At 44.1% G+C, this 24,269-nt stretch overlaps 8 protein-coding genes across 8 annotated transcripts; 2 read left to right on the forward strand and 6 right to left on the reverse strand.

Moving 5' to 3' along the window:
* Nucleotides 1-4,260: 4,260 nt before the first annotated feature.
* Nucleotides 4,261-4,696, reverse strand: BHQ10_009526 (uncharacterized protein; the record flags this gene model as incomplete). Its single annotated transcript, XM_040882451.1, has 2 exons — nt 4,261-4,459; nt 4,518-4,696. The coding sequence occupies 2 exons, from the start codon at nt 4,694-4,696 to the stop codon at nt 4,261-4,263; spliced, it is 378 nt and encodes a 125-aa protein (XP_040738028.1).
* A 1,241-nt stretch (nt 4,697-5,937) lies between these two features.
* BHQ10_009527 (uncharacterized protein) lies at nt 5,938-7,263 on the forward strand (the record flags this gene model as incomplete). Its single annotated transcript, XM_040882452.1, has 1 exon — nt 5,938-7,263. One exon carries the CDS (start codon nt 5,938-5,940, stop codon nt 7,261-7,263), a length of 1,326 nt encoding a protein of 441 aa, XP_040738029.1.
* Nucleotides 7,264-7,628: 365 nt separating this feature from the next.
* On the reverse strand, nt 7,629-8,913 carry BHQ10_009528 (uncharacterized protein; the record flags this gene model as incomplete). Its single annotated transcript, XM_040882453.1, has 2 exons — nt 7,629-8,741; nt 8,803-8,913. 2 exons carry the CDS (start codon nt 8,911-8,913, stop codon nt 7,629-7,631), a joined length of 1,224 nt encoding a protein of 407 aa, XP_040738030.1.
* Nucleotides 8,914-10,121: 1,208 nt separating this feature from the next.
* On the forward strand, nt 10,122-10,682 carry BHQ10_009529 (uncharacterized protein; the record flags this gene model as incomplete). The annotated part of the gene is made up of 3 exons (XM_040882454.1): nt 10,122-10,185; nt 10,244-10,363; nt 10,411-10,682. The coding sequence occupies 3 exons, from the start codon at nt 10,122-10,124 to the stop codon at nt 10,680-10,682; spliced, it is 456 nt and encodes a 151-aa protein (XP_040738031.1).
* A 2,092-nt stretch (nt 10,683-12,774) lies between these two features.
* Nucleotides 12,775-13,620, reverse strand: BHQ10_009530 (uncharacterized protein; the record flags this gene model as incomplete). Its single annotated transcript, XM_040882456.1, has 1 exon — nt 12,775-13,620. One exon carries the CDS (start codon nt 13,618-13,620, stop codon nt 12,775-12,777), a length of 846 nt encoding a protein of 281 aa, XP_040738032.1.
* Nucleotides 13,621-15,196: 1,576 nt separating this feature from the next.
* On the reverse strand, nt 15,197-15,595 carry BHQ10_009531 (uncharacterized protein; the record flags this gene model as incomplete). Its single annotated transcript, XM_040882457.1, has 1 exon — nt 15,197-15,595. One exon carries the CDS (start codon nt 15,593-15,595, stop codon nt 15,197-15,199), a length of 399 nt encoding a protein of 132 aa, XP_040738033.1.
* A 1,337-nt stretch (nt 15,596-16,932) lies between these two features.
* Nucleotides 16,933-17,906, reverse strand: BHQ10_009532 (uncharacterized protein; the record flags this gene model as incomplete). Its single annotated transcript, XM_040882458.1, has 2 exons — nt 16,933-17,537; nt 17,618-17,906. The coding sequence occupies 2 exons, from the start codon at nt 17,904-17,906 to the stop codon at nt 16,933-16,935; spliced, it is 894 nt and encodes a 297-aa protein (XP_040738034.1).
* Nucleotides 17,907-18,601: 695 nt separating this feature from the next.
* Nucleotides 18,602-21,960, reverse strand: BHQ10_009533 (uncharacterized protein; the record flags this gene model as incomplete). The annotated part of the gene is made up of 9 exons (XM_040882459.1): nt 18,602-18,649; nt 18,706-19,059; nt 19,111-19,220; nt 19,302-19,379; nt 19,457-19,771; nt 20,604-20,815; nt 20,889-21,729; nt 21,815-21,871; nt 21,957-21,960. 9 exons carry the CDS (start codon nt 21,958-21,960, stop codon nt 18,602-18,604), a joined length of 2,019 nt encoding a protein of 672 aa, XP_040738035.1.
* Nucleotides 21,961-24,269: the final 2,309 nt, after the last annotated feature.

The following is a 24,269-nucleotide window of genomic DNA, read 5'->3' on the forward strand; positions in this document are numbered from 1 at the left end:
ATTCCCGAGAGAAACAACTGACCCATGAGCGTCTACATGACAATATCCAATGCTATGAGGAGAATCCCTCTCACTCGGCCCAACGCTCAGATTAGAATGTTTCGAGTATTTCCGATTGCGGGGCCTAAAGCGCTGTGCCACAATTGTGCCCTCCTTCCCTTGATTTCAGGTGCAATACTCGCCGTAGTCTCCACCACCTGCCACCATTCCTAACAGCGCCGCATTTGTTTCTTTAATTAGATAATCTCATTTTTAGGGATCAGCCACTGGGAGTCAGTCTCGAGTGCTTTTGTATCAAAAACTTATGTGGTCCCGGAAGCAGCAAGCAGCACGACGTATCATACCAAGTATAATAATGAATGGAGAAACGGGACACGGTTTGATGACATACGAGCTACATTTCAATCCATCCCAATAAAGTGAATCACTGTATAGTGCTGGCGATATATTAGATCAGTAAATTTCCTTGTATAGTCTCCCTCTTACTAGGTAAAGAAATTATCGTCTGAATGGCCGCACGACTACTTCAGTAAATAGGGATTAGAGAATTTCTATGTTTATAATGTACATAAAAAGGTGCAACAATTAGAGATTATCCTCCTCTCTATTCACTATCATCTTTGGCCCGTTCATATCGAGAATGCTCCAGTTGGATTGTAACTTGCCGCTCGGTATATGTTTGTGACGCCCCTAACTCTTGGAGCTACAGCGAACAGTCAGTTACCAAGATCTTTAATACCTAGGTATCTAGGTAAGGACACATGATAGACGAAAAACACTTCACCTTTGTTGCAATGAGAGCGAATTTCTTTCTTTCCCAATAGTCATAGGCCTCATGAAGCAGCTTGATCTGAAGCCCTAATGTTAGAACTAACAAGTGAGTCATTATCATAAGCAGCACACTGACATCTGAATCTCTCCATGCCCCTGCCCGTTTTCGGCGGCGGAGCATGCGCATTTGGAGACTCGCATTGCTGAGAACCTTTCCAAATCGCTGAAAAAATAATCTGGAGATTTCCTTCCAAGGCACATTCTGTGATCGGAGGCTCTGGATGAAACTATTCTCCTCCTCTTTTTGTAGAATTGATTTGTGTTTGATTTGATCTTGCGTGGTTTGCCGCCTGGCTTTATTCGTTCTCGGTTGAGGCTGTATGCTCTTAGTGTGTATATTGAATTTTGTTGGCGGTAGTAGATAAGGGGATACGTGTCCTGGATCCAATATGTTGCTGAGCATAATCGGGCCATCCAACTCAAATCCATTATTTGGATCTGCAGTAAGATCAGGTAGCAGAAATGGGGCATGATGCGTGGCGACCCTGCTTGATCTATCATCTATCACGTTGTCTAATAAATTTTGATTAACTTGGCCATAATCCAAGCACTTCTAAGTTTGCGGATCTTACCTTTACTACCTTCCAAACACATCAACGGATAATTGTGGGCTATCATGTTGATATGTGTAAAATTGTTATTGTACTGCTAGCAGCAATAGTTAGAACGCATCAAGCGGTGGCAACAATTGTAGAGCTGCATACAAATTGAGTATTCTGGTTCCAGATATCTCCCATTACCCCCAACTCTCCGATACTTTCAATATGAGTCGTCATGGTTGTACTTGATTAAAGAATATCGATCGTGACAATCAACACAAATTGACATTAAAACAGATTCGCGCAGAATTCCACGCGCTTAAACTAGGGGATGATGTTCTTCTTAAATTTGGCTTCGCTTAGATCAAAGAACCAGAATGAGCTGTAGTACTCAGATCATAAGTAGCTACCACCATCGCACCATTGTCGCAAAAAATCTCTAATGCGGCACTATGGATCATGTACCCATGTCGAGGACCACTTAAAAGCAATTTGTGTGCCACCCCTGAAGGTTGACGGTCACATTGAGAATGCTTGTCTAGAGCCTGAAAGTCATCTTTACACAATTCGAGTCAAGACTGCATATCCAATCTAGATACACGATGCTCGGTTTGTGAACGTATACCTTTAGCCTGACAAAGAAGAACTAATCCATGGAGCGTACGATAGATCTAGACAAATCAAAGAATCTGCGGCGTCAACTGATCCGTATATAAAATTCAGGAAAGACCTAGACTAAAAATTCAGTCTACGGGCTACAGTTAGAGACTTCAAGAATCACCAAGCGCCGCGTTATGCCATGTGGGTTCTGGAGGGGAGCCTCAAACATGAGATCGACAACGTGACGGAGGGTTTCGACACACTGGATCAAATGACAGACAATAAGCAAAACTAGTAGGCTTCAGCCCCCATTTCTGATCTTACGGCATCTATATCGGTATTGCGTTGTGCTTACATTACCTAACAAGTGTTAGTCCGTGCCGTGAACTCGACAAGGTCTTAAGCAAACAAGCAAGATTGATTGGATGAAGAAGTTGAGCAGCTTGGCATTTCCTGTGTACCCTTGCATTTTTTCAAAGATAGAGGGGATACCTTCAAAAATACACGAGGTATTACGCCGAAGCTGTGATCCCTTCTTATTGCAAGTTCTTAGAATCTCGGCTGCAAGGGTACCCTTGATTCCCTTGTAGTTTCTAGAAATTGTCGGCCGTGTCTTATTCGCCGTGAGTCTATATTGCAATCAATGACGGCTGATAAAATACGATAAACAAGAGTTGTATAAATAAACTGGACGTTAAACAATTTTACTAAATGCTTTGAAGCAGAGAATTATGTGATATCTATTATTTACTTTCTTTTGCAGAGTCTATGCGGAGCTATCGATTATGTGAGTTTCAAGTAACTTACACCCTGTCAGTATACTTATCAGCTACTTATGCTTACTCGATTAAAGAAATGTCTCTGAATCTACTTGAATCAAGAAACCACAAGAATCAAGAAATCTAGCTGCCTAAACAGCATAAACTATTATACGGTCGTACCGCGCTTACAACGGATACCTTGCACATTTCTGAGTAAACTACCCTCGTTACTGATGTTTCATTGATTGCCTAGAGTATAGTCATTAACCACGCCGGGCATTTGACGGCACCTTGACTTAAATGGCAGCCTTGATATTATCGTCCATTAAAGATCGAATCATACCGGGGTTTTGACGAGGCAAGTTCCATCAAATGCATGGATAGCATTGCGAGGAACTTTGGTAAGCTGCGATGGAAATACCAACTCGAATCCCTAGATAATCACCCTTAGTAGATTGAATGAGCCCAACGCACCGTAAAGAGAGGCTATTCTGAGGTTTTACAGAGTGCGGTCAAAGAGTACAGGCACCATGATACCAAAAATTAAGTATAACGAAGCCGTACTTTCTTGCAACTCGAAGGACGTCTGAAACTTTGGAAACACAAATACAGACTTATAGCAATTTCAATGTTATGACAAAAGCGTCTGGTTCTGGAAATCAAAGCTCCATACAATGGTTGATGCTGAAGCGGACTGGGAGAAATGGCGCCATTCTCTCGACTGCGATCTTCCTCACCCTTTCGTCCCTGCCTGACTTGTACCGATCGATATCTCTTCCAATTCACCCACGACCGCCAACGTGATCGAACGCTATAGACCTGAAACAGTTGAGTATCTCTATTTTATAAAGTCCCTCTTAGACCCGAAAATTACCTTTGAGCTTAAGGATTTATAGTCGCATCATACATTTTCCTTGATGGGACTAAATGACTTCTGTGATAAGGTCGGTGGGACGCATGCAATTGTGGATCCAGGAGAGAAGCCCGGTTGGGAACCAAGGCCAAGGCAGAGAGGTCCGTGTTGACAGCACTATGGACAATGGTTTAAAATGATAAAGAGCGATTCGTCACATGAAATGCGCTTTTTTACCCGATTTATGTAGACGAATGGCTTGACCGTCGCCGATACTGTCGAGGGACTGTTAGGGCTATTCAAAATCTCTCTTATCCAGCGGTTAATTACTCGGAACTTCACTACCTTCATCTGCGATGTATGTCATTTTGAATCATATGTATGCTTTTGAAATAGAAGACAGACAAACCGAGGGGCTTTTATGGAAGGTTGCTATCTCATTGCTGGTAGTCTTGTAGTTCTTCAAGAACAGCATATGTGTGATTTCATTCATTTTTCATTCATTAAACCTCTAGCACAATGAAAAGCTTCAAAAATTGTAAAAAGTCTGTCAAGGTTTCATACAAGGAAAAATATCGAAATACAAAAGAAATCAACAATAGGAAAACTGACATTAATTGCGACTCAAAGCTTACTATCTCAGTTTCTTGGCTTCGAGACAGATCGTCGGGTTTTCTCATTCCATGAACACTTGTGACTGAGATGACATTTGTACCTGCCATCTACCGTGCAATGCAACAAGCTTCGTCTCATCATTCCTGTACCGTTTTGCGTTCTGTTTGGCCTTTGCCACCTCCTCTTTGTGGGTGTGTACGCCTCGTTCTTCATATGCTTGCGGGTATTTGTGATTGAAGCCTGTGCGAGCTTGTGAGGTTCTGAAAAAAAGTAATGTCAGAATCAAGCAGATAATATACGACGTAAACATTCCCTTACGCGTTGGACACAGTCCGACCCGCTATCGCATATGATATTCCGTCCTCTATAGCTCGTCCATGATCTTGAGTAGGAGCATAATTCCGACCAACTTGCGTTTGATTCGCCTTTTTGACCCCGGCACGGTTGACTTTATTACTGTCCTCTAATACTTTATACTCGTTGTATTCTGCGGACATCTTGTTTGTCTAGGGAATTGGACGTACTTCGTATGGAGTGGAGTATTGGTGTTTTTGGACAGGTTGTTGAAATGTATGAGCACGATGACAGTACTCTTGACGGAACGTAACTTCGTCTATTCTTTTACCGGATTGCCATAGTTCTTTTGTCTGTCTGGTGTTCCATATCTCCTCCTGAGAAGGTCCCTTCTCGAAGTGTGGGCCATGATAACTTGGAGCTGGAGCTGGGGCATAGCGACGGCCCGATTCAGGATATCGTACTTCGTAAAGTGGTTCTGTCATTGTTTGGGACAGTTTCTTCCTGTCATATTGACTCGAGGTATGGATGTTTGCATTGGGGTGAAGTGCTATCTGTGCAGCGTAGGCAGGGGTTTGCTCCACCTGACGATTTCTGCCAAAGAGACCCATGGCGACTTGGGAAAACGAGCAATATAGTGCTTAGAAATAAGAAGAAGGTTATATACTGGATATTTTGAATCAGTAAGAGTGTTTTTGTTTTTCAATGGCATCAATAGACTCTTTTTATTTTAAGCAAACCCTGATAAAAGACCGCGCAGGAATAGGAACACACTATATAGGTAAACATCAGAGGTGGGTAGGGACATTTTCGTGACATTTCAAAATTCGGCATATTGTTAACGCTGATTTACGCGCCTAAACTATGCGAAGACTGAAACGTATCGAAGTTGCTATCTATACGAGAATCGTTTCCAGCGGAAACGCACATGCACGAGCTCAGGCAGGCTAAAATAGGTACGCGCTGCGAGGTACCCATTAACTTATCAAAGTGACCTATTGTGTTTCCGTAAAGATACATAGGTATTACTGGTATGTGGCTCCCTGTAGGAAATGTATGGTCTAGTTAAGGCCAACTATCGCGTATTCGCCAACTACCAGGAGTAAATGAGAGAAATTAAATACTGGCATTATGCTGAATGTGTTGAGAAGTAGTCAATTTTACAGTTGGACAAGAAATTTTGATTGTTATAAGCGGCCTCGGAGCCTGTAGAGTGTCACAGAGTGTATGTTTCATAGATCAAGCGTGGGCGCTTAAATGTGCCAGACGTTTCTGTTTTTAGATTCCTATCGGAAAGTGGTATTTTCCGGCCCGAAGTGGTATCAATGGCTTCAACGCCCTTTCCTGTTTACAATTCAATTCTTTTTTATCCGACCAAAGGCATCTTGCTTTCTGACAAGCAATTTACATAATATTTAAAATGACAAAGTTGTGACTTTGAGAAATGCAGGTCTTGCCCATTTCCTCGTCCAAGCCGACACTCGAAGGTCTTCCCAACGAGTTGATAATTCTCATTCTATTCTACATACCGGATCAGGCTTCTCTCAAGTCAGTCGTCTGTTCATCCCCAGTATTCCATCAGGCATATCTTGCAGTACGACAGCCAATACTGTGCAGTATTCTGAAGACTCAGTTCGATTCTATTCTTGATTTCTCAGAGGCCATAACCGCCGTAAGGTCCGAGGGTCTCTCATTTCATAGTCATAAAGAAGAAGCCATTTGCTTGTTAGATAAGTGGCGTCGCCAAGAAGAGATTGCTAGCATTGCGTCTATCAAGTCAAATCAATCAGTTCCATTGCATACTTTAGATGAGATCATCAAAGTATTTCGACTCTACCAGGAGCTGAATTACTTCCTGGACGATTATGCACAGAACGCGCCTCGTCCCTCCTGGATAAAGCCTACTGAATGGCACGCGGGAAAGTTGCCTCTCGTGTTATCCTTGGTCGAAAAGCGTCGCTTCTTGAGAGCTCTATGCCGACTGCAAATTTTCGCCAATGTCTTAGGGTACCCTGAAAGGGGTTTTGATCTTTCGACCAAAGATGAATACTGGAACGACGATGCTGATACGGAAATTGAAAACGAAGCATATTCCCTATTCTATGGTACACTCCCTCTTTGGGAAATCGAGGAGATGGGATGTGTATGGTCGTACCTCATGACAAAATACGGGCCCATTTCTGAAGAAATTTCGAAAGATTTACGCAGGCTTGTGAATGACACCGGGTGCTTCCTGTTCCGGCAGATCCTTCCCGAATACCAACGTCCACCAGACGGCTGCCATCTAGAAATAGTCAGCCAACTCGATCGCTTCAATCTCTATTTTGACAAATTGGCCTCGATCGGGCCAAACTTCCTTTATCGCGTGCTTCATGCAGAACATTTGCTCCAGCGCAATATGATCATGGCAAATGCCAGAGATCCATCAGAATTACCCTTCATAGGCTCCGGTCTTGGGATCAACTGGACTAATAGGTTTCCATTCATTTATCCGGCAGACCGCCACGAGCCGCCGAACTTTCAACAACTGTGGTCCATATTGCCCGCGGTTGAGCAACCCAATCTTGGCTGGAAAAGAGCATGGCTACTCCCAGGAATAACAGAAGGAGAAGGACTAGAGGATGTTCTTTTCTATGATCGTCCGAGTGAAAAAGACTGGGATTGGGGATATGCTATATGGGACGCCGAGCGACTAGAAAAGTGGAAAGCTCCTTTATTAGACGAAGAGTTGCCAGTACAACGCCCAACATGGCCCAGAAGCCCTATATGACCGGTCACTGAATTATTCTGCCTCGGGAATATCATTCACTAGGTCCACGAGATCCTTGGTGATAATATCATATTCTTCGTGACTCATTGCGTCTCAGTGAACAGTTTACCTTGCTTAATGTCTCATTTACATTTTTCGTATTGTCTAGTGTAATTTCCTAGATACATTCTTTTTAGGAAAAACTCTCCACTAAAACTCCATAGTCCCATTTAGCGTTCGCACAATGTTCCGCGAAGTAGCCACAGAAAACATTAAGACATTCGCGTTCACCTCATATCGTTCAGCACTCAATCAGTCCGAGTTTGATCTCACGATCAGCAACTCCTGACAATCAAATCGTATGTAAGCATCATCAGTGATGAGACTTAAGCGTTAGTTCCTTTCTTCTTTGCGGCAGCCTTCTTTGCAGCAATCTGAGCTTCGGTATGGTGAGCCTCTCGCTTATCCACCCAAGAACCAAACTCGTCCTCAGTAGTATCCCAAGGACCAAATTCATCCGCCTCCTGAGGTGAAGCTTCACGCTTAGGTTTGCCTGCTTTCTTAGCCGCTGCGGCCTTTTTGGCTGCGATTTGAGCTTCAGTGTGATGGGGTTCTCTCTTGTCTACCCAGGAACCGAATTCATCCTCAGTGGTGTCCCAGGGTCCAAACTCGTCAGCTTCCTGTGGGGAGGCTTCACGCTTGTGGTTAGCTGCTTTCTTGGCCGCAGCAGCCTCTTTAGCAGCAATCTGGGCTTCAGTATGGTGCGCCTCGCGCTTGTTGTGTGCATTCTTCTTAGCTGCTGCTGCCTCCTTGGCGGCGATCTGGGCTTCAGTGTGATGGGCTTCCCGTTTATCAACCCATGAGCCAAATTCATCCTCGGTGGTGTCCCAGGGTCCAAACTCGTCAGCTTCTTGTGGTTCCGGTTCACGTTTAGGTTTGGTATTGGCTGCCTTTTTCGCGGCTGCTGCTTCCTTGGCTGCTATCTGAGCTTCAGTGTGATGTGCCTCTCGCTTGTTGGTTTTTGAATTTTTCTTAGCAGCAGCAGCCTCTTTGGCAGCAATCTGAGCTTCGGTGTGATGAGGGTCTCTCTTGTCTACCCAAGATCCGAACTCATCCTCGGTAGTATCCCAAGGACCAAACTCGTCAGCTTCCTGCGGCTCACGTTTCGCATTTGCTGCGTCCTTGTCTTTTGCACCCTTATGGTGATGGGTTTTGGTGGTGGCCGTGGAGTTTGTGGCTTTTCCCTTGGCAGCAGCCTCTTTGGCGGCGATCTGAGCCTCAGTGTGATGAGGGTCACGTTTGCCGTTCTTCGAGGCTTTAGCAGCAGCAGCTTCTTTAGCCGCAATTTGGGCTTCAGTATGGTGAGGGTCACGTTTTCCGTTCTTCGCATTTTTCGCGGCTGCTGCTTCCTTGGCTGCGATCTGGGCTTCGGTGTGGTGACGGGCGTCGATGGAGGACACAAGTTGGGCCCATCTGCTGGCTAGTGTGGAGGGAGAGCCCTGCATCAATGTGTATCAGAATATTTCTTGAGCAATCATTCATACCAAAGTACTAGCTTACCACATATTTTTTCTCAAGATCACGAGCCTCAACACCAGGTTGAAAGCCCTGAACAAGTTGACTAGAAGCCAAGAGGCTCAAGAAAACAGCTTGAGACACGGGGAAGCGCATATTGAATATGGAGCATAAAATAATAATAAACGACAACGAAACGATAGAATATGCCAAGAGAATGGATTGAATAGAAATTCAAGAACTGACCAGCAGTTGAGAAAGAATAATTGAAAGGGAATAGAAGTGATGAGATGGGTAAGATGGATAAGATAAAGTTCAAATATCTACACCACCATCAGCTCTCTTATATAGATTTTGCAATTTTGATGCCAAGACACATCTTTAATGCTTTTCCGCGAAGCTCCCATATTGCTGTCATTATTGTTGTTGTTCCTGTCTCACAGCTTGACATCCGAGACAACAATCAAGACTAAGCAAACCGCGTGCCGGTATCTCTCTCATAACGTCAGTCTTGGCTGTAACGCAGTTTGAATAGTGCATAGACAGAAAGGGCATAGAGAAGCGATCGTTATTTAGCATAGTAACGTGTATTATAGCTATTAGTGCGAATATCCCATCATGCTGCAGTTCGGGTTTCATCTTCCTAGATAGCGTAGGTTTAAGGTAAGTAACATGTAAAGCCTAGGCTCGAGATTGATTAGATTTTATGCAATGATTGGTGGATATCGTTTGTATCAAGAAATCCTCCCAGTCGATCGTGGGATATCATTGAAGACTGAGCGTGAGGAGGCGGCTCGTCAGGGTTAGCGATGTGCTACCCGAATGGTGTCAAACGCGGCTCAAGTCCACAACTACCAGGAGTTCGGGGCTATAGTAAATCTCCCCGAGCTTGTGAGACGATACTCGTCGCAAACCATGGCCAGCCAATTTGCTCTACTTGCCAGGTCCGCGAACCAGGTTTGAGTCGTTAGACGTCGTGTGTAATATAGTTCAAATCAAACATTTACTTGAGGGTTGGAAATTTACTTATCTTCGGTTCTTCATTGTTTGTTGAATGAGCTTTGCTTTTCCGATTCATTCCAGTTCGATACCACAACATTCCTTCACAATATTCACAGCGCATCACAAGATCAATTGCAATGGCTTTTAAGTATACTTCAATGACCAGAGATCCTGAGCGATCGCCTCTATACACCGCATTCAACCGGACAGAAAAACTCGATGACTTGGAAGACTCTTACGTTCCATTGCCAGACACCACAAAGTACACTGATTCCGATACTCGAATATTTGGCGCAACGATCAGATCATATGGAATTTGGATCGTACACCTAACGCTACTATTGACTTCTTTTACGTTATTCATGTTCGGTACAAGTTCACGAAGTAACTCGACTTTGGACCATGTCCAAAGGTTCTCAGCATGGTGTAAGTCTCATATTTCAGCAAAAGATACGACTTACATGATACACTAACAATCTTTCAGCGCCTGCTGATGTGTCTGTCAAATACAATGATGTCAAATACAACTTTACAAAATCCGCACAAAAGTTTGTTGGATATGGTCCAGAAATTGACACGGCTTGGAGAGAAATCTCTTACGACGGTGCGTCTTGATGCATTAGAATTTTATTGATTCCAACTAACACTTAGAAGTCGGTGACCAATGGATTCCAAAATCTGATCTGGCAAAATTGGGCATGCCAGAATACTCTCTCAAAGTCGACCACCCTGTGACAGGTGAGGAGGGATACCGTGTCGGCATGGAAGTCTTTCATCATCTGCATTGTCTCAATCTACTCAGAAAAGTCACATATAAAGAGTACTATGAGCCGTTGGGTGGAGAGTTTGCTGCTGGTCCTGAAGCTTTACAGCATCATACAGGTGAGCCCGCCTCCATTGCCGACTGCGGTAACTATTTCTAGCTTGCTAATGAAATGACGTTCAGACCATTGTTTGGAAGTCCTCAGAATGAACATTCAATGTACGGCTGATATTGGACTTTTCACTCTTTACATGGTCGAGGGAGACCCTCAAGCGTGGCCAGAACTCAATTCGAGACATGTGTGCAGAGATTTTGAGCAAATCAGAGAGTGGGCACTGGAAAATTCAGTGGGAAATATGGAGGTTCTCGCTTGATTAATCGCTGTTCTAAAGCTCTTTTATCAGATCAAAAGTAGCTGCCAATTCGTCTCATTTCTAATTCTAATATTCATTATAAACTATACGTCAGTAAGCTCCGACCATTTCTATCACCAACTTCATTTACCTGGGAAAGCCGTAGAAGCTCATGCTTAATGGAAGCAGGCAAAGCACTAACCAGTTGTTGCCCGGTGCTAAGTTCATAGCAGGCTCAAACGCTACAGTTTCAGACTACCCCAGGAGTTCCGGGCGCTTAATATGCAGCGTTTCGGATCAGCCTCGGTAATATTAAAGACCATTTCACCCTCTTTGTATAGCTATATTACATGCTATTATCCAAGTAGCAGTCTTATTTTAATAAAGATCTTAGCCGAAAATTGTCCATGGTGGTACATTTCCCCTTTCATTTCACCTAAATTCAACACCAATGTCTCGGATACAGTCCAACCCGAATACACGGGGTTCAAACAATTGCGAGTTTCATGTATGCGACGAGCTTCCGACTGACACTTGCTATGATTATTATTCATATCATCACATACCAGACGAAGTACTCATATATCTTCGCAGAGAGTACTATATCCACGGATACCCCCCTGACCTCTAGATCGCTAGGACGTCAATTTCGATATCTTTTCGAGGAAACATCATTATTGTTCTCGACTCAACACCTTTCATCCGCTCTCATCGAAATTTGTAGAGAACCCAAAGTTACCACATCTTCCACGTTCTCCAAAGATTTAATATGCCGTCATCAAAAACAGAGGATGTCTCGTACCGCATCTTATTCGACCGAGAGCAAGAGGAAGAGGACATTGAAGGGACGGCATCTCCAGCTACGAGAGTCGGCTCGATAGAGTCATTCGGGAAATCATTTCATATACATCAACAGCATCACACACCACCATACATTGAAACCAGACGATCGAGCACAGAAAATTTATTAACGTGGATTCGTTGGTTGCTTATTCTATCACTACAACTTCTCATCATGGTATTCTTGATACGTCCGGTGCCAGAAAAGAGCGACAATTGCGTACTGTCGGGCAAGGAAGGATTTGTCGAAACGGGTGATGATATCAACGGACTTTATAAAACCTGTACGGGCTGCCCAGGTGTTGTTCACTTACCCCTTGTTGTGCAAAAAGCTTACAATCAGTATCGCAGTATCTCATACATATACGTACCTCAAGCCGGAGGAGGATAAATACGTCCCAAATATGACATCGAACGATAACAGAATGGAAGTTCGAAAAAACTGGGATCTATTAATGCCATGTTCGTCTATCACTTCCTATCTATTACTTCTGCAGGCCTCACTTTGCTGACTGCGTCCGTTTCCAATAGTGGGTAGTGGAAGTATTCTGGTTCCGAATTACAAGGAACATCCTCTCCTTGGGGATCCCATAAGCGACGATCCCATCAGATCCGGACCTATCTTTGAAGCATCTTGGACACATGCGTTACACTGTGTAAGTTTATCACATTTTACATGTCTATACAAGAAGTTCATGGTCTGATATTGGTTCAGCTATACTATACAGTTGACAGTTACCACCAGCTTATCGTGAATGGACCAAGTGACACAGACAATCCCTATCATGCTGCTCACTGCTTCGAATATCTCCGAAACAACATTCTGTGCAATCTCGACATGACACTTGAAGGGTCCATGTCCACTCCAAGCGACAAGGAACGAGGGCAACCCCACGTGTGCAGGAATCGTGCCGAAGCCATTGAATGGATTGAAAAGAGAAGAACGGATGACTTGCAAGATATTGTTGGTCCTTAGTTGGCTGGTCCGATGAATGGAATACGATTCGATTTGATAGCGTTATTGTTAACCTGGTATATTTAAGCTTGACACGTAAGCCGTCAAGCCAACGGAGTTTTCGAATACATTACATCCGTCCTCACAGTATACTTTGTCCCTCCGTATACTGAATCTCCACCGTGCCACATGTTGTTTTGCTGGAACACCAACACCCGGCCCGTCTTAGACCAAACCCTAACCGCTTGATCGGGCAGCTCCCACGATGCCATAAAACTCGTCGCACCACCAAGTAATTTATCCTGATCAGCTCCTTTACCATCTTCTGACTTGATATCCTTGCCCTTCAGCTCGTTTTTCTGCCTCTTCGCAAATTCTTTTAAATCTTGTCCTTCTTCTCCCTCGCCGCTCAGGTACAGCTGGATGGTGTAGAATGAAATTTCGCTCCCATCCGGTGTTCGATAATTGCCGTCGCAATGAGGACGAAAGTATTCCCCTCCGATATACTTTAAAAATCGCAGCCGCTCGTTCAGTCGCGTAAGATTGAAGATATTCTTCCTCCCCGCCAAACCCGTGACGCCAAGCTTGTTCTGTAAAGTGACCATATCCCAACTTTCGAAAAACGGCTTGAGTCGCGCCAGAAGCCTGTCTGCGATGTCTGGAGAATCGAAGATGATGCGACCGCAGTTACGGTAGTCGGTGGCCATGGCTTGCTTGCCGTTGCCGATGTTGATCATTGCACGTTCCCATTTTCCATCTTCCGTCGACTGCTCAGCTAGACCTAAAAGTTCTTGGCACTCGTCTTCGGTCATGAAATTATCGATGACCGCTGCGAAGGACTTTTTGTATTCTGGAATCGGTGGAGTTGTAGCAGTAAAGTCGATGATGGTGCTTGTTACATTGTGCGGAGCTTGTGGCGAGAGGAATTCTGGCCGAATGTCGACAGACATTGCTGATATGCTTTCTGGGTATGTTCCTTCTGGTTCCTTTGTTGTATCTGGGACTTACTTGAAATTATTCGTGAGAAGATAATGAAAGAATTTGTAGATATTATCAGTATTTGAGGAGTCTGCCAGGACGTCTGCCTAAATGCTCAGACCATACGTGTAAAGTTAATCAGATACCAAACAAAGCCCGTTGACTCAGCCTCACAAGCTGTCGCAAAACAAAAAGCATCGCACTGAGGAAAATATGTTGTCCGAAACACCTCCCACACAGATCTCATGACATATATCCATGAGCTTCGTGGTTCTTTTGTATGATATCGACTTTTTGATACGCTAGGGAGCAACACCAAACGAAGGACGCGACACACACGACGGAAAACAGACATAAGCAATGCAAAGCGCGCACCAAGCATGGAATTTATTATGTAATTGCCAGTCCCGACCAATCAAAGGAAGGGTTCTTGATTAGTCATTCAAGATTCAATCTGAATCTGGCCAATCACATCCAAATTTCTCAGATCCTCCGAATTGTGTATATATTGCCTCATTCTGAAGAGCTTGTTGCCATTTATAGAGACTGCGCAAAAGCTAGTCAGTAAGTAATAACGATCACGATTGATTGATCGACTTTCTTCACCCAGATAACGAAGTTGATGAGCACGTCGCTTCAGATAAGTGGATCCCAAATTGCTTACCTAACTATCATTTGACCAATCGGATACAGAGAGTAGGCTGACTAAGAAGACATTTCCTTTTCCGAGCCAATCGGATCAGAGGCTTATACTTGCACTCGATGCTAACGAAAATATATATTTTCCCCAACGGACGACACAACACCTTCAACCTGGGCACAACATCACAAATATTCGTCGCGTCATGATAGAGCAAGTCTGGAAATTATCTTTAGAATAATCAACCAAAACCACTAAATTATCCAATTGACGCGTAGTTTAGTTACTATGCGCGTCTGAAATCCAATTCTCAAAAGCGCTGCCTGGGATTCAAGATGATACGGAAGCTCCATTGCATTGAAGATCCTTTGACGCGTACAATAGCAGCTAGTAGGTATCTGGGTACAAGTTATTGAAATTTTGGTCCACTACGTCCTGAGATCTTCAAGAGTTGGCTTAAGAACCAAAATAAAAAAAAAAAAAAGTTTCGCTGCTTTCAACAAAGTCGCGATGATAGTGCTTGTCAGCCAAGTCCAGCTGGACACAATCTACTTCCTATTACTTAGGATCCTTTTGAAGGGTATATGATGGTATGTATAGCAACTCTACTTATTGCATGAGACTGACAGGTGTCTTTTTGATAGACATGATCATTGTCTTTAGGGCTTCGTATGATGAACGTCTACTGACTCGACACCCATCATTTACACATAAAACACGCGCGAAATTAAACTTGTCACCAAGGATGAACTGAAAAATCAAATAAGTTGTAGATTGCCTGAAAATAATCCTGAAACATTACAAAAGACTAATCAATAAGTGGTAGAATGTGCCTATCATCCTTGAATCCAATCGAATTCGTTCCCCTTAAGACGAGATAAACATACTGCATCGGACTAAGGGCGGATTTAGAACGAACAAGTGATACTATAGCCCGACACATCGACCGGAATAGCGGCATTCGGATTTCCATCTAGATCAATATATGTGTGCTCCGGAGTGAAGTAGTCAATAACATTGTTGGCCGATTGAAAGATGGTGCACTCGAATCCCTGAGGAAAAGCGATGAGTTGGCTGGACGTGGCAAGAATCTTTCCATTCGATGCAAGAGAGCTGGTGCCGAAGAGGCTTTGGAAAGTCTCAACAGATCCGTCGATTGGAACTGTAGCGGCGGATTGAGCACCGGACTGGTCGTTGATGATTGTGAATGTGATCTTGTTGGGKTTTTGASGAGCCACGAAACTACTTGGCATAGCAGCCACCGAGGTGGCGAGGAGAGCGAGAGATGAGATGACGGAGAAGATCATTTTGAGTTTGAAGATAGTATCGAAGCTTGCTTTTTGATTTATATCGTAGACTGTCTGTGGTCGTTGTGTTCTGAGATGATGAGATCCATCGACATCTGGGGATGTCGAGGCTTTTTATAACTTTCCTTCCATCGTGGCAAGTTCAAAAATCCAACCCAGGCAATTTAAAACCTGTCCATCAGCTGACAGAGCATGTCTGAGTTCAATAATGCAGTGAAAGTCTCGATAGCCTCGTAGGAAACTCCGTCCGATGCACTAAGAGAGATCAACCATCCATGACGTCTTGCCGATTCGTCCGAATTGCACCTGCTGCCATCTTATTGAATTCCAAATATAGAAAAGAAATAGACTCAGCCCTTTCGGATCAGGTGAACATCGTATGAGAAATTTTGGGCCGCAACAAAGAGTATTAGTACATTGCCTCATAGACAGATTGTTTTAGAACAATCTATATCTGATCATCGTTCTATGCAGTCTTGGCGTGAGAGCAATGAATCGCACAAATTATACAATAGTCAGAATACGAGAATTTGTAACGTGATCAGCTCAAAGCCACGTTCGCTGCTTTTCGCCAAACAGATCTAAGACAACTGGGTATATCCTCAATGAATATGGAATATGCGGGACGTAAACTCCGGATACGCTCAGCCCCCGATGGGACTTAGATGAACCAAGACAATTTTCGATTTAAGTTTGGAAAGTCAAAGCTACCGGAACTTGACCTCTTATCAGGGTCCAAAATTTCAGGCGGACTGTGCTGAAATGCATGAGATCGGAGTCTAATGATTTTAAAAACGTGGATCCCATGACACCTGATTCTCCGGGGTAAATTCACCCAATCGGCGTTTACATAAGGGCAATTTATTCAGCTTCAGCCCTATCATCTTGATCTATACATCATAGATACTTTCCCCCACTTTACGGTCAATTGCGTACTGAAATTTATCCGTAATTCTTGCTGTGTAGGAAGCAATATGGAAATCTTTCTCGTTTACGAGTACGTATTTTGAATCTCGTATTCAGCAAGCTGGAATGTGGCACTGCCTCCAAAGTAGGGGGCGTAAGCCTCGTTTTTTTGCACCGCTGTTTGTGCCTTCTATTCTTTTACCATACTCGGGCCTAGGGTGACGTGTCCCTTTTTAAAACTTCTCGGGACTTGATTAATCTGCTGTTGATGCCCATTAATATACTTGTGAAAGCGTGGAAATTTTTACGTAAATGGTAGTTAGTTATGCTAAACAAAATGTTTAATTCCAAACGAGCGAGTGTTTTAATCAAAGTGCAGTAGGAAGACGTGATCTCATTAAAAGATCTATATTTAGATGAGTTCAACGGAGCTACAGGAGGAATTCACCCTTGGTCTTGGCTAGTTGTTCGTCATAGTAAGGCTGGAATGCCAACCATCCTTTCTCTGGTCCTCCAACCTGTTGTGCTGCATATTCTGCCTCTTTTTCATCGATGATTATCTTCTTGTAACCGGCTGCTGACGCGGCATCGGCCAGAAGCTGAGCATGGCAAGTCTTATCAAGACTGATAAACCAAAATGCCGCTTCGTCAACACTTCCACCGACAGTAAGCAGACCATGGTTCTGAAGAATAGCGGCCTTTCCATTTCCCAAGGCCTTGACGATACGCTTGCCTTCCTCGCTATCCAAAACAACACCCTTGAAGTCTCTGTAAACACCATGGCTCTTATAGAAACGTAGAGCGTCTTGTGTGATCATGTCCAGCTCCCTACCAAAGCAAGAAAATGCCTTGCCGGCGACACTGTGGGCATGACAGGCGGCATGCACATCGGGACGGGCTTTGTGAATTTCGGAATGAATAGCAAATGCTGGGGCGTTGATAGGCTCATCTCCCTCGACTACCAGTCCGTCCTCGTCCACTAAGATTAGATCGGACACTTTGATTAGCGAAAAATGGGCTGAGAGGGGGTTGATCCCTAATGAAGTCAGTAAATCCCTTCAGAGTCACTAGCGTTATAACTACAGAAACTTGTACAAGTAAATGGAGAAAACCTACAGAAATGATCAGTGAGAATAGGGTCGCGAACTGAGATATGCCCGGCAACACCCTCATCAAATCCACGGTCTGCGAAGACACGGAACGCAGCAGCCAAATGCTGCTTGCGGTACAGTCGTTCGTCCTCCAGGTTTTCAAATTTTGGGTAACTTCTGATCTTCAAGTTTCGGCCATCCTTTGTTTTTCCGAGTACCTGTAATTGAGCCGGCTTGTTGGTTCTGTTGCTGGCGTCGACTGACTTTGTCGGCGCCGGAACGGGCACAATGTCTGGGGTTAAAGACGGAGCCATGGTTTGTTCAAAGCGGATGTAGTTAGCTCAGTATTTTATCAAGAAGCTTATCATGAAGATTGCTACCTAGGATGTGAAAATTTATTTCTTCGACAATGAGTCCGTCCTGGTAGGTGAATATTGAAGAGGCATCTTGCCCCTCAACTCGGATTTATGTCCGAAACTAAAAGTACTTGCCGCCTATTGGGTGGTGATGTGAGATAGACTAATTTTCCCCATGAATCAAGTCTCGGCATCAACAGAAAAATGCGGAGTACAAATAGCAGCACAGGGATTGTGGCTGATTCGAGAACCCGACTAGAGTTTCCGATATGTTCGCCTTATGTCAATTGGCATGTGTCTTTCCAATCTCATATATCAGTTTACGAATCATTGGGGTATATGTTGGACATGAAATTTGAATCGCCTGATTCAAATTCATTGGTTGTTTCCTGGGAAGTCCAGAATTGTGTATATTGGGCCATGTATACTAGAGCTATTGCATCTTGAAGCAGCATTTGCGATCGATTTTTGGCCCACAGGTTGATGCCATTTTAGAAATATTCACAGAGGCCACTGGCCTCGCCTAATTCGTATCTAGGTGGCAAATAATCCTTACGAAGATGCATAAGAGCTTGATTCTTTGATATTATATATGGCATTGATGTTCCAATTTCAACCATGCTGTACAATGTTATTTCGTGCGAGTTGCTGTCTCAAAAGATTGCAAATGCATTAGGGGGACTTGCAACGCCGCCGATTACCTACATTCAGAGCGATTAGCATTAAAATTCACGGAGGACAATGAAGTCAATCTCACCTTCAGAGGCATACTGGACAGGAAGAAGGTGTATCTTCCAGTAACTTTGCAGTGCTTTGAGAGTGCCTCCAAGTCGAACAATTCGCCAATGGGGCAACCCCAACCAGCCAGTACCCATTCATGTAAATTATAGTTAGGGTCTGCATGTGCACCACGGATTGGCGCTCTTTCAAAGCTTGGTGCGTCTCCTGCTACCGCACCAAACTGATGCTGCCACAACCAGCGGAGGGTCTTCTCTGAGGCATCGACTCCGATGAAGTCAGGAGAGGATCGATGTGCTAGATCCTTCCTCTGACTGTCGTTCAGCTTGTTGTAAGCGGCGGTAAATCCACTGCGAATGAACAAGATATCGCCCTGTTGAAATTGTATCGAAAAATAGTCCACTATAGATTGAAGCGTTTCAACACTGATCGATGTCGAGGAGAGGGCCTCAATGCTAATGCTCTTGGATGCTGCCCACTCCACGTAATCAAGTAGAACACCGCGGCCTGTTATCCCACCGGCTTCGGCAACGGCTAGAAAGTGAATCATTGATCAGTAACAAGCTTCTGGTTTGACTACGTCGAGCGGGGGATTACTGCAAAAAAAGAGCATACCATGTAGTCCAATGACATCGGAAGATTCAATCTGTTCTTGTGTTCTATTATTGTAGAATCGCTTGAATTTTTGATGGGCTGGGTTCAGAAAAGCCCTGGCATCAGCTGGCTAATCCCATTCTTTTAGATAGGCAAATGGCTTGCGTTAATCATACCGTAATGCCGGAAACCATCCCATTGAGTCGAGCCCTGTGTATTGAAGTGCAAGATGTCATCGTTGATACAGTTCGGAGCCCTATGAACAATTTCTTGTTGAAATGGATTCCTTCCAAAGCTCGGATACGATGGCATGCTCAAAGGCCAGTCTAGAGAGATCCGTACACCTGTCTTGATCTCCTGCGCTGCCTTGACAATCACGCCCGGCGTTATCAAATTCAACGTTCCCAGCTCATCATCTTTTCCAAAGCGACCCCAAGCATTTCCAGGCGGGCCTTGTGGGTCCAATGGAAGTTGCTCAAATTCAATTATGCCTGCAGAACTCATAATAGAGGAACAGACAGAGCACCGTATGAGTTTTCTTGAAGTGACAGCTAATTTGGTATACCGAAGTAAAGAAAATCGGGAAACTTCTAAATTCGCTTCAAATTATCTCGGGGTAATGCGGATAAAGCTTGCTTGCTTGTCGTTCTGGACACTTTTCCGAGCCTTTTGCCGCTTCCGTATTTTCCGCATATGAGATATCCGATGGCTTCGCTCAATACGATTTATCAATTCTTCTATATAGAATACCAGTCCACGTGGAAGTAGGCTATATACATTTTCCGCATCCCAACTATGGCACCGGCGCAATGCCGGTAAGAAAACGTGATCCAAGCCTGTCAAGCAATTGAAATGAAAGCGTACACAAACTGCGTACCATTAAGCAAATTGTTTGACATGCTATGGCAATTTGAAGCCACCTGGCACAAGTTTCTGGAAAACACCTGTGGGATCATAGCGCGAACTAACTTCCTTCAAAGACTCTATCGATGACTGACCATAGCTGGAGAAGACATCCTGAATGCCACCTGCGTAGTTCCACATTCTATTCGGTAAAAAAGTTAGCAATACTCGTACGTTATGCTGTCAAACCTTTAAGGTGGGGACTGTAAAAATACTGACATGTATCGGTGTAGAAGTCCTCGAGACTTGGAACCTTCCTGAAGAGAAGTGAAAAGGGAATTAAAAGAGTTGACGATTGTCTCGTTGTATGTATTCAAGGATATGCCAAAGTAGAGGACTGTTACAACGGGTGGTGTTTGTTAGTAGTGGCTCTCTCTTTGCGGTCCTTGAAAGTTAGGTATATAATTTGGGTAGGCTCACTGCTGAGGACATCTTTTGTGCCTGCAAGGCCGAGGGAATTGGAACCTTTTTCTACACCAGCATTCATCATTCTTGGGGTGAGGGGCATATTGCAATGGAGTAGGGTCAATCCATCTACGTTTCCGAATGACCGTCCCCATTCTAGGAACGAGTACCACGCAATACCGTATTCTTCTCGGTCTGCATATATGGTGTACGTAAGCTGTTCCTGGCTAGATTTAGCGTTAGTATAGACGAGATACTCATGGAGGAACCGATGATTGAATCTGCAAGTCGAATACTTACTACTGACCATCGCCTAGACCAGCGTCGAATTCTAGAGCCAGAGATGAATAGTTGGCCTGACGAATTGTATCGGAAGATGCCGTCAGGTCATACCATCCCTTCATGATAGGTGGCAGAACACTGCTATTATGGTCATTGTAGTACAAAGGGGTCAGAGTAATTACCTCATCAGTGGTACCAATATACATAACAGCAGGAAGAGCATGTGTCTTTACATCGAGAACAGCCTGCCTGACGCTGTAATCGTACGTTACGTCTAGCCATTGTTCGGTCTGGTTTTCAAGAGTCTGAATTTCGCCGCCTACCACGAGCCCACCTTCATAAAGAAGTAGGTCATAACGTGTGACAACGGCAAAGTTGTTACCACCACCCTTGAGCGAACGGAATAGATCGGGAGCGTTTGCTTGAGAAACGTCGACGAGAGTTCCATTGGCAAGGACAACTTCGTATGTTTTGACATTGTCCACCGCAAATCCATTCTCGTTACTCAGGAATGAGAAGCCTGCACCAAGAGCAAGACCGGTACCAACAGGGTAAAATCGACCGCACATAGGTACGACGTCAAATTTGTCGCAATAGGTATAGACATCGCCCCATACCGCACCCGGCTGGACGGAAACATACGGAGTATCAACATTGGTGTGTACGCTGATATTCTTCATATTTGAGAAGGAGATAAGAATGCCGTCGTTAATGTTTGCGGCTCCAGCAACAGCAGAGTGGCCACCGCCGCGAATAGCAAACTGACAGTCGTTGGCTACAAACAATTTGACTGCATCGGCAACATCTTGCGAGACTGTGGGTTGAAATATACAGCTAGGTGATAGCCATTCGGTGGTAGCTAGATGAGACAACTAGAAGTCAGTGTGCTGTTTTAATGGCGCTTTCCCAAAGTTGGAATACAAATGCTTCGGGGAGCGACATACACCAGAACATCTGATCATTGGTGGTGTAAGCGGAAGTTCCGTTTGCTGCGACTTTGTCTGGGAAGGCTTGAGTCAAAAGATTGCACTCCGTCGTACCCTGTTAATAATCTAACTCCAATCGGCTGGGATTGGGGTCACTTACACATTGTGCTCCTCTAACAATGGTGGTGTCAGTGTATGCATTTGCAAGACCAGGCAGGCACGAAAAAGATAGGGTGGCCACAGAAAGTGACCGAAACGAAAGTGCCATTGTACAAGAAGTGACGTTCCCAGAAACAATCAATTCCAATGCGATTCTCTGCGGGCGTGACGTGTCTATTCTCTTATTCTCTCGGCCATGATGGGCAGCTCACTGATGACACTATATAGTCGAACCAGCAACCAGGGACCTTAAGCAGGTACAATTTTCCACTCTGCAAAACAAAACATTCTAGAACCATAGCATGATCAATACAATCACTATGCTAGGGTCCATAAATTATGGCTACTCATGACCCCTGTCAACAACGTGCTCCCCGGTCCGAGACGCCGAGTTGCGGGGCAGCTGAAAATAATAATATCAACGATCATCCATTCAAGATGGAAAGTTTCTATTACAGCTTGGGGAACATAAAAAGCAAGTAATACTTAAGTCTGGATCAGCCCAAAGAGGGGACTCATTTCGCCGAACCGAACTACATACGCACTTACGAAGGAATTTCCGGTCAGCAGAGACAATCCAGCACCTAGGCTCGGAGAAGACTCCGCGCTCACGGCGATCATCTAGGTAGAATATTTTATAGTTTGTCAAAACGAGATCTTAGATACTGTTTGTTGTAAAATATCTATTACTTATTTGAAATCATTATGCATTCATTACCTTAGCAGTCTACTCAATATAAATGTAGAGAATGAAGTCTAGGAGCAAGGATTAAATAGATAGCTAGGTATAGCCTTGAAAATATACACTAACTTCCCAACACCTACGCAGTTTAGTCTAACTCTTCAGCCTATATTTTACTTATCTTATGTTTCATATATTACCCGATCTCTTCTTGTTCCGACAAGGTGATTTGAGCTTTTAATTTTCTGATTGCCATATACAAGAAGTGTCTTTGCCAACGGGCTCGGATTTCCGTGTCCGTCAGGTATAATCTATCAATAACCCGAGTTTCGACCTAGAAACATGAAAGTCCTTTTGGGCATAAATGTCGAAACTCTCATGCCGCGGCGAGAGCGCAGGTCCTCTGGCCATGATGCCTCCTCATATTCTTGGTTCTCTCAAGACCGTGTACTTCATGATCACTCGCGCTCTCGCTTCTTTCAGTCCAGCTATCTGCAACACCTGAGGCTGGTGGTAAAGTTTCTACATTCGATGGGAGTTGGGCGAGCCGAAACAAAGTTTTTTTGGCTAAATGCCAATCGTGCTGCGGAGGATGACATTGGCTATTGGAAGGATGCGAACGCGACTAAACCGAGACCCGAGCCACACGGATACGGTAAGTCTAGTCTTTAATTTTGGAGTCTGAGTTTGATTGGCTAAGCAATTATCTGGAAGTATATTTTGGTGTAATGCTGGACTGGGATTGGCCAGTGTGCCTAATTTCTGGAAAGTCTTTCATGCAGGAGAATGCACGGTTCACCGAACAGAGATAGCTGAGTTAGTAGAGAAAAAGTACATCACTCTCGCGAACAGCATCAAGATTGAGAGTGATGGCCTCATCTCTTACACCGCTAGACCGCCCAGCTATACAGTTTTGAGGATTCGCTTTGAGACAAAGCCGAGTTGCCCCCACAGACTGAGGTTATACAGCCGTCTGATCCCTCCAAATTTGACCGCCCAAGGAGAACGTTCAACTTTCTTTCTTGGTTAGATACGCTCTGTTTATACGCCACTGATAGCTAATGTGCAGGCGTCATGGGGAATAGCATACATGCTGGGCATGATTGATGTGCCAGATAAAGAGGACATGGAAGCCGACATTGCCACCTGGACTGCATGGACCAGAAAGCGATACTTGGAACAAGGGCGCAAACACGTCTGTTCTATTTATGACTATCTCGCTATGCATATATATTCAAAAAGAAAGAAGTGATTTTACTGGCTGATTTTTTTACTGGCTGATATACAGTAAATTGATACGCTTCGCCTAAATTTCGGTCATAACACGCGCTGCGAGGGCAACTCTGTATTAAAGATGTTTGTACCACGTCGCCCTTCGAATTATGATGGTTTGACAAAAGAGGTTTTGCAGGCGCAAAGAAAAAAGGATGCCCTGGAAGATAGTGATGACGACGAAGAAAGTATGATTTCTTCATATTGATCATTTGAGGAAACTACCTAGGCGCAGCTAAAATAGGTACACATTACAAAGCTTCTGAATTACCTGTCAAGTCTTGAATTCGAGGTATCAATGATAAACCTACAGATGATCTTGACTCCCATCTGATCTTGATCATTAGCTTCATCTTGATT

This window comes from Talaromyces amestolkiae, assembly GCF_001896365.1.
Source record: "Talaromyces amestolkiae strain CIB chromosome Unknown scaffold25.1, whole genome shotgun sequence".
Lineage (NCBI taxonomy): Eukaryota > Fungi > Ascomycota > Eurotiomycetes > Eurotiales > Trichocomaceae > Talaromyces > Talaromyces amestolkiae.